We start from the raw sequence: 11,947 nt of genomic DNA, 5'->3' as shown, positions 1-11,947 counted from the left end.
CGGCAACTGAGGACTTTGGTACGGACAAAGAATTACACTTTTCTGGTCTGTAAAATCGTCCTTCCAGTCTTTTGCAAAGTCGCAAACAACGAAAACAGTTTGCTGTTTGTTTTTCTCACTTGACAGCTCGAAGTGAGCGCGGCATGAGCGCAAAGGATTCCACACCGGCCTCTGAACTCACGATTGCTTTGTAGGTGAAAGCAGATAGTAAACACAGTTGAGTGTTTTTGTTAGGCAAACTTTAGGTTTTACCGCACAACAAGATAAGCTATACATTGAAATTTGATTATATTTTACTGAGCCGTAGGATTACGCTTCGTAAGACAAACCGCCTGTCGATGCCGGTGACTAATATCTCACCGAGGCGTCTCACATGCTCACCAACTGTCAACTGTGACAAACGTGCCCGCTCATCTGTCAGTGCGAACAAAAAGCTGAAAGCTGAAAAATCCATCATTCGCTTCGGGCCGCGCGAATGCTTCCCGCGGAAGTTTTTCTTTGAATTATCAACACCATTCGCTTTCCGACGGAGGTAAATATTGTGGATAACGCTGGCCAAACGTACTCGCCACCCGTAGCAATTGATGTACGGCACGGCACGCAATAGGTTTACCCGCAAACGTTGTCTTTTGTCCGTCGCCGTGCTGTGCATTATGAGCTAGCCGTAGCTGGGGGCTCGAATGAAAAAGGGCACAAAATCGGTGTAGCTAATGGAGCAAAACAGTAACATGCACAGCGAACCAAGTGTATCACTCTCCTGTTTTGTCTAGTGTTACTTGGTGCGATGCATCGGTGAATCACCTCACGAGTACGTTCTCCTGGGAGATGTGTTTGTGTGTATGAGAAGCTGTGCGTTCGCATTCTTAATTGTTTATAGCAACAGATAAGGCTTCCCCCGTTGGCCCTCACTGTGTGTTCTACCGACGTAGTCAACGGAGACGCAACACTCGAGATTTCCAAGACGAATACGTCGAGCGATGAACCATCGTTCCGGTATCAACACGGTGACATCTGTCCGGAGCGGACGATGTTGTAATTTCTTATCGACTGTCTGCTCTGCCGGTGGTGCTTGTGGCTTCCGCAGATGATTAACCTGATTGTGGTTAGGCGGTTGAGTTTCATTGGGACTTTCTTTGTGCATATCTTGTGTCCACTTGTAACAGAAAAATAAGAAGCTCTATGAAGAGCGTGTTATCGGGTGTAGCTTGGAATTTCGCTCAATCGGTGTGCCTTCGTGCGTTTTTAGCTTGCAAAGCATCTCCCGACCATGGAAGGCTGTGCATTGGCAATAAATTGAGGTTTCTTTTCGGTTCTTCTCATTGCAGCCGTGAAGTGAATGCCGTTTTGGTGACGTCCGAAACACTGCACAAAGAGTAAAAGCTATCGGTAGGCCAAAAATACAAGCGCAGCACAGTAAGCGATGCTCGTCCACGGCGGGAGTAGTTGAGAAGTGAAACACGAAAATACGCCCCACACACACCCCGATGAAGAAGCACTACGTTCGGTGATGGTCAAGCGGTCGCACGAACGTGTCGAAGTACGCGCCCCGCCAGAGAGGCGTTCAATAATCGTATCCAATTACCACCGAAACAGCCTTTTCGTGTTTGTCCTACCGCGTTTTTCTCTCTGAACGGCAGCTGGCCGCAGCAGCAACAGTAGCAGCGATAGCGGAGCGATACCGCAGCAAAAAGTGAACCCGTGTGGTGGTCTGTGAAGCGCAAAGGAGGGTGTGCGGGAGGGGAGTTCGCTGTGAACGAATCTGTGGCGAGCGGCCCATACCCCGCCCGCTAGTATTGCGCCGACAGACTTGTACCGTGCAGTTTTTTGTATGTTCCAATTAAACCGTATGCTTCCGGGCGGTTTGGCTTATCATCGGCACTAGCGAGGGACAGAGGTCATCGGAATCCTTTCGTTACAACGGCGTCCGTAATGGCGACGACCGCCGGAGCAGAGCATGTCGATCTCGAGTGCTTCCTCGTGACGAAGCACTCGTGGAAGGGCAAGTACAAGCGCATCCTGGCGATCAGCGCGGTCGGTGTTTCGACCTACAATCCGGACAAGTTCGATCTTACCAACCGGTGGCCGTACAGCGATGTGGTCAGCGTGCTTCCGAATCGATCGACCAACGTAAGTGGACCCCCGAATTCATGGGTGCTCTCGCTCTGTTATTTGTTTTGCTGATGAAACATTTTCTCTCTTTTAGACGGCGTACGAGTTTGTGCTGAATCTGCGGAAGGATAAGAAGCTCGACACAATCAAACTGTCGTCGGAGAACCGCAGCGAAATACTCACCTCGTTGCTCAAGTATCATAAGGAGTTTGCCGACAAACCCAAACCAGCGTTGGTGAGTTTATTTTGCTGTATTTTATACTTCGTGTTGTCCTTTGCATGCATCGAGAAGATGCACCTCTTCGAGGTCGAAGCGAAATGTGGGTTGGATTTTTGTTTTAATTTCTACGTGTACGTTCTTGGTAATCCTGGTGCTAAGGGGCTGAACATGTGTTGTTTTTTAATTGAGATTTATTTATGTTTCATTTGTCCCCTGATATTATTTCTAATGTATGCCTCGAAAATTGGGTCTCATTTGAATGCCAACTTTTATGATCATCACTCACATTAGACCATTACATTGTTTCTAACCTTTACATGTGAGGTAACTAATCGAAGCAACCCTAGGCTAGACCACGGCCCTCTGCTTGCTTGGTTTGAAGCATAAAGTTCTGAACCTTCTTCGGCTTTTAAAGGTTCATCAAAATTATTCCACTGGCGAAGCTTGCTACTCTGTCTGCCCGCCGGACCCTGCAACGGAACTCGAATTGTGTGAATCTTTCCACCACATCGTTGCCTTCATGACATACTTTGCCGTTCTCCACGCCCACCCTCTTGCTTCATCACCCAAGTTCCTTCGCTCGCCCACCGCTTGCACACGTTTGCTCACGTTTGCTCACGTTTCTGTTGTTTGCAGGATGATGTTGTAGAACGTCCTGTCGATCCGCTCGTCCACCACCATCCACCGTCATCTTTTCCATCAGCTTCATTGCGTGCCGCGCGGGACGATGGTGATAGTAAGGGGGTGGCGTGGACGTGGTGGCTAAAGACGATTGTTGCTTCCTTTCTACCGCTTTCGCCACCGGTTAGGCCCTGTTTGCCGTGTAGTAGCGTGACCAAAGTGAGTGTCCCAGTCCGCCGAAAGCAGAGCGTGTCTCTTCGTCAGGGGTAGTGAATTATTGCTTCACTAGGGATTGTGGTGATCGTCATTGGCGTGCCGTTAGGTTGGCCGAAACCAACATCAAAATTGTACATACTAAACCTAGTTCAAACAGTGTACAGTACGAAGCAAATTGATCGAATCAAGTCTGCGTTACGGATTGAATACGAGCCAATAACTTACCGGATTCCACTTTGTTGCGTTTTCATGTTTTTACAGAAGTATATGGCCTACAAGCATCATTGGTCCGGGACGACGCTACCGACCATGCTGGAGGTGACACCCGCTTCGCTAGATCAGCTCGATCCCACCACCGGCACGGTGCTGGCCAGCTACAACTACAAAGATATCGATGGCATTATCGGCATTCAGGATTACCCGAACGGGATCGTATTGGCGTACGGCGGTCACAGTCGGTTACATCTGTTTCGCGTCGAAAATAACCACGACATTGTCCAGGCCATCTCCCAGAATGCCCAGCAGCACCTGGGGACCGAAATAAAGGTGCTCAAGAGCCAAATTACGCTCGAGCAGTTCGAACAGCAACGCTTCGGTGCGTACAGTGGCGATCAACACCAAACGTCGATGTCGGAGTTTAGCGTTCAGAAGATCACATCGCGTCACTCGGAACCCATGCGGCGTATCCTGTGTCTCACTGATACGACCATTCTTGAGCGGGATCCTCAAACGTACAGTATTTGTACGCTGCGACCACTGGATAACGTTTACGCGCTGATAAGGCACGCGGACAACATCCAGAAATTCGCGATCGAGTACAAAAACGGTCTGGTGCGATCCTACATTACGAATGATCGGGATTCACTGCTAGCAACTTTGCTCGATGCGGTACGATCGTGTGGCAACGCGGACGTACACGTACGGATTGCAAATACTCCGCGAGGCAAGCGGGTCGGTCCACTGACACTGAGCGTGGACGAAGAAACGGAAGCAAACCTGTTGCGCTACATTATGAGCTGCTATCAGTATCCGGTTAAGCGGTTTGATGTGATGGAGCGGTTCAATGCGAATATTCCGTACAGTGGGTTGAACTACAGTGTAACTCAGGATGTAAGTACGAGTCAGGTCTTCTTTTCAACAACGAATTTGATCGCTTTTCGCTCGCCTTTTTTGTAGAGTTTGTTTGCGGAAAGTAAGGAGAGGTTGATCACGGGGGCGCTACAGGCATTGATTGGCAGCAGCAAAGAGGACAACGCACAACTGACCAACGTCGAGTTGGAAGCGTCTTTTCACGTGCTGCGTCGTTTGTTGGCCAGCAAAGCTGGATTTGCCGCGTTCACAAATCTGGCCGGATTCCGAGAAGCGATCGGTTTGAAGGTGGTGCACGCACTCAAACGCAACGATCTCGCCGTGACGTACGCGGCGATCGATATGGTCAATTCGCTGATGCACTCCGATCACGATCTGAAGCAGGAGCAGCTAAACAAGAGCTCGTTGCTGCACACGAAAGCATTCCTCGAGCAGCTGCTCGACATGTGGAGCCGGCACGTGAACCACGGTAGCGGTGCGTTGGTGCTCTCCGCGATGCTTGACTTTCTCACATTCGCGCTCTGCGTACCATACAGCGAAACAACCGACGGGAAGCAGTTTGATTTGCTGCTCGAAATGGTGGCGTCGCGTGGCCGTACACTGTACAAACTGTTTCAACATCCTTCTCTGGCCATTGTAAAGGGCAGCGGGCTAGTGATGCGTGCACTGATCGAGGAAGGTGATGCGCCCATCTCGAACCAAATGCAAACGCTAGCCCTAGATGAGGCTGCACTATGTCGGCATCTGCTCGTGGCGTTATACACACCGACGAACGACAGCACGATGATCACGCACCGGCAACTGTCGAGACATCTGGTGGGTCTCTGGATCACGGACAGCGACGAAGCGATGAATCTTTTGCGGCGCATTTTCGTAAGCTTCTAGCAAGGGCTTTTTTGCCGGCGTATGATCAATTCCGTTGCCTATCGTTCCCTCTTCTTACAGCCGGCCGGTTTGCTTTCGTTTCTCGAAAGCGAAGAACCCGTTCCCAAGGAAGACATCGAGGAGGATAAGCTGAATTTTCGAGATAATCTCAAGTTGGCCGTACAGCACGCAGGAAGCACTACCAGCAACAGTCGGCTAAACTATCTGCTTGAAAAACACCTCGAAGGTATAAAGCACTGGGGCATGAACCTGATCGACGCCCGGCAGGAAAAGTTGCAACAAGCGCAAAAGAACCGTCCGATCGTGCTGCGTAATCGGCGCCAGCGGAAGAAGGTGGGAGACCAAGCGGCTCCTAATTTGGCATTGTTTTTCTACCAATTCGGCAAAAACCACGCAATGCCCAACTTGATCTGGAATCACAAAACCCGGGAAGAGTTGCGGGCAGCGCTCGAAAACGAATTGCGCCAGTTTTCGGCCGACAAGGATCTCGCCGGAAACATGCTGGTTGCGTGGAACTACGACGAGTTTGAGGTGCAGTATCAGTGTTTGGCGGATGAGATCAAGATCGGTGACTACTACATTCGTTTACTGCTAGAGCGTGACGATTGGCCGCAGAATTTAGTGAAAAATCCGTAAGTTTGGTGCACTTTGGGGGATGATAAGTGTTTGTAATGTAAAACTTGTTTCCCTTTTCTGCAGCATCGAACTGTTTAACGCACTATACCGAAGGGTGTTGTGTAGAAATCGCCTAAACGATGACCAGCTAACGGTTACGTCGTTGCAAGCGCTGGCCAAGGTGTACAAACGGTACTACGAGGAGATTGGATACTTCAGCGACATGCCGTACATTCTTCAAATGCTAGACCGTGTAAGCGTTACAGTTCGTATTTCGGTAAAAGCTGCTTCTTGATGGTCTTCTTTTTTCCAGTGTCTTTCCCCTGCTCTACGGGATGCGCTGATCATTCTGATAAAGAATCTCGTGATGCACAAGTCCAACTGTCGACCGCTGACCGATCACGTCAACTATCTTGTCGATCTAATTACACTGGCGCACCTGCACAAAGGCCGAGCTACACTAAACACAAAAACGAACGTTATCGAGGCCGGACCAAATATGAAGCTGCACGAGGAAAAAGACTGGTACTACAACGTTGAGCGAGAGAACGAGAAACCCGAACGCTGCGGCCCGGTAACGTTCTCGGAACTGAAGGAGCTCTGGTCGAAGGGTGTGCTAACACCCCGCACCCGTTGCTGGGCCGTCGGCATGGACGGGTGGCGCTCGTTGCAGCAGATTCCGCAGCTTAAGTGGTGTCTGATGGCTAAGGGGAGCCCCCTGTTCAACGAAACCGAGCTTGCCCAACACGTGCTGGACATTCTCAACAAGTGCACTGCGTTCTTCCCCAGCCGGGCCCGAGATGGCGAAGCGGTGCTCATTCCGGGGCCCCGGCTGTCGCGCAAACTGTCCGAATTCATCTGCTTGCCGCACATCGTGCAGGTTTGCCTGACCCACGATCCGGGTCTATTGGAGCGTGTGGCCACGCTCTTGTGCCAGATTATGGAGGACAATCCCGAGATGTCGAAGGTATACCTGACTGGAGTGTTTTACTTCATGCTCATGTACACCGGGAGCAACATCCTACCGATCGCGCGATTTCTGAAGATGACGCACATGAAGCAAGCGTTCCGCAGTGAGGACAGCGGGTCACAGGCGGGTATCATGTACCGCAGCATTCTAGGCCAGCTACTGCCCGAAGCGATGATCTGCTTTCTGGAGAATCACAGTGCGGAAAAGTTCGCCGAAACGTTTTTGGGAGAGTTCGATACACCCGAGGTGATCTGGAGTTCGGAGATGCGCCGGATGTTGATCGAGAAAATTTCAGCTCATATAGCCGACTTTACACCGAAGCTGAAGGGCCACACGATGGCTCGGTACCCGTACCTGGCTATTCCGGTGATCAGCTATCCGCAGCTGGAGAATGAGCTGTTTTGTCACATCTTTTACCTTCGGCACTTGTGTGATACGACCAAGTTTCCGAACTGGCCCATACCGGATCCGGTAAGTGTGACGTCACGGAGCAAGCGGTAGACAAACAGTAAGTCAACTATCTTCCATCGGCTTGCAGGTGCAACTACTGAAGCACACCCTCGACGCGTGGCGTAAAGAGGTCGAAAAGAAACCTTCACAAATGACCGTCACCCAGGCGTATCAGGATCTCGATTTCGATCTGACCAAAAACCCGAACCCGGAAGAGTCGGCCATCCGAAAGGCGTATTATCGGTTGGCGCAGATGTATCATCCCGATAAAAATCCCAACGGTCGGGTAAGAAAATGGGATTAAACTCTAGCAAATTCTTGTAATTAATCTGGGTTTGTTTCAGGAAATCTTTGAACGCGTTAATCGTGCTTACGAATTTCTCTGCTCCCGAAACGCACTCAATACTGACGGTCCGAACCCGGCGAACATTGTGTTGATCCTGCGCACGCAATCGATCCTCTTCGAGCGCTACGCGGAAGAACTGCGACCGTATAAGTACGCCGGCTATCCGCAGCTGATTAAAACGATCCGTCTCGAGACACAGGACGATCAGCTGTTTTCGAAGCAGGTGCCACTGTTGAGTGCCGCATCCGAGTTGTGTTACCATACGGTGCACTGTTCGGCGTTGAACGCCGAAGAGTTGCGCCGTGAGGAGGGCATTGAAGCCCTGCTCGATGCTTACTCGCGGTGCGTCTCGATACTCGGGGTCGATTCCGATCGCAATTCGCTGCACTATGAAGTGATTTCGAACATTACGCGTTGTTTCGATGTGGCGTGCTGTTTCGACAGCTGCCGCAAGAAGATCCTCGAACTGCCGCAACTGATCGTCGACGTGTGCCGGGTGGTTTACTTTAAGCACTCGCTCTCGGTCAGCCTGGTCACCAGCCTGGCGGTGAACAATCTCGATCTGCAGTGCAACCTGGTGCGCAACGGTGTGCTGTGGTCGTTGATGCTGTTCCTGTTCGATTACGATTACACGCTCGACGAGAGTGGTGTGTCGTCGGAGGAGCGCTCCAACACGCAACAGGTTGCCAATAACTTGGCCAAACTGTCGCTCCTGGCATGCGTCGGTCTCGCCGGGTACCAGATGACGCTGTTGGACGATCCGAAGGCGGCCGTACTGAGAGCAACGACTGGTAATGCATCGGGCAAGAATCCCACGAGTAACAACAGCAGTCCAACCGCACGCAGTGGCTCTCCGCTGACAGCGGGTCGTGCGTCACAAACGTACTCGCAGAACGCTTCGAACCTGATCCAGAACAACTCCAACTTGATACAGTCGGTCGCCAGTCTGGACAAGGCGCTGACGCAAGAGAAGAACGGTAAGGACGTTGAGACGCTACCGGGAGAAGGTGGTCTGTCCGGAGCAGGTGATCCGGTCGAGTGTGAGAAGGGTTTGCAGAACAAGAAGTACAAGATCAGCAACACCCAGCCGCCGGCGAACGCGCTCGTGAAGCAGCTTCTCGATCGGCTGCTCACACCGTACGTGGCCGGAAAGATGGTAACGGACAGTGAGCAGGCGGTGCTCAAGATGCTCACCTCCAACACGCGCAACCCGTACTTGATCTGGGACAATGGCACGCGCGCCCAGTTGACGGACTTTCTTGAGCACCAGCGGACGGTCGCGACGAAAGAGCAGTACGGGGACGTCATGGAGATCCACAGTTTGGTGCAGGGTTTCACTTACGATGCCCATCGGTACGTGCACCCCGTGCCGGGTCATTCTCGCAAAAATAATGTTTCTCGCTTTGTTTGCAGGGACGAGCTTAAGATCGGTGGCATTTTCATTCGCGTGTACAACGAAATGCCAACGTTTCCAATTACCAACCCGAAGCGCTTCGTGATGGATTTGCTAGAGTTTCTGAAGCAAGCCCATACTCACCTCAACGCACCACCGCCTGGCGGCTCCGGGGTGACCACCGGCAACCAGCCTGCCCTGCCACCGCCGTCAGCCGGTTCGTCGATTTTGGTTCCAACGAAAGCCTGGAAACCGTTGCCAGCACCGAAACGTGGCATCGGAACACAACCGGGGCCGGCCGCGAACAGTAACGATATCAGTGCCGTGCTGAGCGAGTATGCACGCTCGAAGCAGCGTAGCCAGCTGGTGGAAGGTGGTGAAGTAGCGATGGCATCCCCGACCACAGCTACGATGGCCGGCCACCGATATGATTTCACTAGCAACCCACCGGCCGTGATCGTCAAACATATCGTGATGGCCCTACAGGCGCTGATTTCAGTAATTAAATCGAACACAAACGTCGAGATACAGTGTATCGGCCACTTTGAGATGCTGTTTGCCCTTCTTTCCACGTCCCGGTGCGGGTCGGAGAATCGTACCATCAAAACGCTGGCCCTGGAGGTCGTTTGTCAGGTGTCGCGCAACAAGGAGTGCGTGCAAGAGATTGCGGCGTGCGAAATTTTCGGCCTCTATTTGGTGGTACTGAAGGATCCGGAGCTCCGGGAGCAGCTGGCGCGAGTACTGGAAACCCTGTCTGGGCTGCTGAACGTACCGAAGATGGTGAAGGAAGGACACGTCAAGGGAGCGGTTATCTATCTGCTGGATTTGTTCTGTAACGCGAGCAATCCACAGATCCGCGAGCAGTGCGGGGAGTTGCTGGCAAAGATGAGCGCGGACAAGCTGAGTGGACCGAAGGTGCGCATTACGGTGTGCAAGTATCTGCCGGCCGTGTTTCTCGATGCGATGATCGACTCGACGTCAGTTGCGGTGCAGATGTACGAGTCGATTCACGAGCACCCGGAGCTGATCTGGAACGAGGACATACGGGAGCGGGTGTGCGAGGCGGTGCGGGATATGGCCGACAGTTTCGGTGCGCAGCAGCGTGCCAATCCGCGGAAACCGTGGCGTGATCCGGAGATACTGCCCGAGTTGCTGTCCAACGAGCTGGTAGTTTCGGGCGTTTACCTCCGACTGTACGTCTCGAATCCTGGCTGGACGCTGCGTAAACCGAAGCAATTTTTGGCCGATCTGCTCGACTTCATCGTGGACAACATCAGCCGAACGGGTGGCAGTGATATGGCTGGTGTGCTCGATCTGGCCACTACCTCGCTCGTGCTGCTACTGAACGCCCAGCCTAACCTTGCCGACTCGATACCGGTCCTTGGCCACATACCGAAGTTTTTCCGTCAACTTTCCGTTCAGCCAAAGAGTGCCCTCACCGTACTGCATCAGCTGTCACTGTCCGAGGTAGGAGCGTGGACTGAAGCGCATTCATAACGTCTGGTTGGAAAGTACGTTTATTTATCCGATTTTTGCCGATTGCAGATTTGCGTGAGCGCAATCTCACAAACGGAATGCATACCGTCGTTGAAAAGCTGCATGGAACGTCACAGGGAGCTAACGGCGACCGCCTGCGAAACCCTCAGTCGGTTGTTCCGGTGTCAACATGTACGTGATCACACAAAGCGCCGGGGAGCGCTTGGGCGTTTCGCTTCCTAGGTCTCTATTTATGTCTTTTCTCCCACAAACCACAGGACTCACTGATCCGGCAATCGCTCGAATGTCAATTAATTCCCTACCTGCTGGCGCTGCTGGACAGTCGCATCGGCGGACCGTCGGGCACTACCAATCCGGCGATGGTGAAGGCACAGATCGTGGCCGCCCTGAAGGCAATGGCCTCGAACCTAACGTACGGTGACCGGGTGGCACACATCCTCAACCAGAATCCGATCTGGGCCGAGTACCGCGATCAGAAGCACGACCTGTTCATCACCGACACGGATGTCCGCGGCTATTTGACGGGTGCGTGTGCCGTGATCCTCTTTTTAGGTACTTAATTATAGTTACCAAGCGTTTTCTTTCTCGTTCGCAACAGGGGCACCAAACACGACGGCCGGTTATCTGACGCAGGGACCGACGAAGAATGTGGAAGTGCTTACCTCGCCACCGCCCATTGATCGTGATGATCCTCTGTTTGCCCGCAGTAACAGCAGTAGTAGTGGTGGTGGCGGGGGAATTGTGTAGCAAGTGGTGTGATCATAGTAGGCGCCATGGAAGGTTCGTTATCATGTTTGCTACTAAGTGTATGGGTGTAGTAGGGCGCGTTCTGCTTCGAAATCTTCATCGAGGGTTTCTAGTTGCACCCCAACAAACGTTGGCCATGAATTACACAAATCGGTACGGGGTATACCGTTGCCCTTGGTTACTACTCATTATGGTTAGCCCCGATGGGCCCAGTCTGAGACAGGGTTCTTTGGTTTCCATCATTTTCCGTTACTATTCGTTCGTTTTGTAATGTGATATTCGACTGAAGGAGAGAAAGTAATGTAAGGGAAGTGACAAACAAGGAAAAGGATAATACGCAGCCCATGCAGAGAGGTGTGGTTCGCATGCTGAAAGGAACGTAACGGCCGAGCTTGGCGTGGTCGCGAGATTCGATGTAAAATATTCCACCTGATAAGACGGCGTTCGGTCAGTCGTATTAGAAAGCAAGCGAGAAAGAGAGCGGACACGAAACGCCCGACAATGGATAGTTTGATACGATCGCTTCCTGAAACGAAAAGGGAACTAAAAATAAAATGGCAATATATCGTTGCTTGAACTGCAACCGTCGTGTCGTTGCCCGTTTATCAACGTGCATGGCACGTGCCAGTTTCACGCGAAAGAAAGTCATCCCGTTTTTATTTTTTATATTCTTTATTATATAGTTTCAGACTTTTTTGTAACACTTTTTTCCATTCTCTCTCGTTCGCTTTCATATGCCGCGCTATTAGCTATTAGCTGTCTCGTCCATACTCTGCTTTGTTTTCCCAC

The 11,947-nt window shown here is 51.7% G+C and overlaps 1 protein-coding gene across 1 annotated transcript; it reads left to right on the top strand.

Annotated features, from left to right (window-relative positions):
* The first annotated feature begins 1,929 nt into the window (after positions 1 to 1,929).
* LOC131215602 (dnaJ homolog subfamily C member 13) lies at positions 1,930 to 11,709 on the top strand. Its single transcript, XM_058209994.1, has 14 exons — positions 1,930 to 2,127; positions 2,204 to 2,344; positions 2,966 to 3,169; positions 3,428 to 4,276; positions 4,343 to 5,128; positions 5,201 to 5,772; positions 5,840 to 6,008; positions 6,069 to 7,196; positions 7,264 to 7,461; positions 7,520 to 8,874; positions 8,935 to 10,381; positions 10,460 to 10,582; positions 10,669 to 10,936; positions 11,010 to 11,709. Exons 1-14 carry the CDS (start codon positions 1,930 to 1,932, stop codon positions 11,156 to 11,158), a joined length of 7,587 nt encoding a protein of 2,528 aa, XP_058065977.1. The 3' UTR covers positions 11,159 to 11,709.
* Positions 11,710 to 11,947: the final 238 nt, after the last annotated feature.

The sequence above is a fragment of the Anopheles bellator genome, chromosome 1, assembly GCF_943735745.2.
Source record: "Anopheles bellator chromosome 1, idAnoBellAS_SP24_06.2, whole genome shotgun sequence".
NCBI classification, from domain to species: domain Eukaryota; kingdom Metazoa; phylum Arthropoda; class Insecta; order Diptera; family Culicidae; genus Anopheles; species Anopheles bellator.
This window is presented reverse-complemented; position numbering and strand designations above follow the sequence as displayed.

What these genes read in the sequence shown, in the direction of transcription:
- LOC131215602 (XM_058209994.1), top strand. Translation starts at nt 1,930, where the DNA reads ATGGCGACGACCGCCGGAGCAGAGCATGTCGATCTCGAGTGCTTCCTC. An exon ending in ACAAACCCAAACCAGCGTTG is followed by an intron (nt 2,345 to 2,965) that starts GTGAGTTTATTT and finishes TGTTGTTTGCAG; the next exon opens with GATGATGTTGTAGAACGTCC. An exon ending in TTCTTCAAATGCTAGACCGT is followed by an intron (nt 6,009 to 6,068) that starts GTAAGCGTTACA and finishes TCTTTTTTCCAG; the next exon opens with TGTCTTTCCCCTGCTCTACG.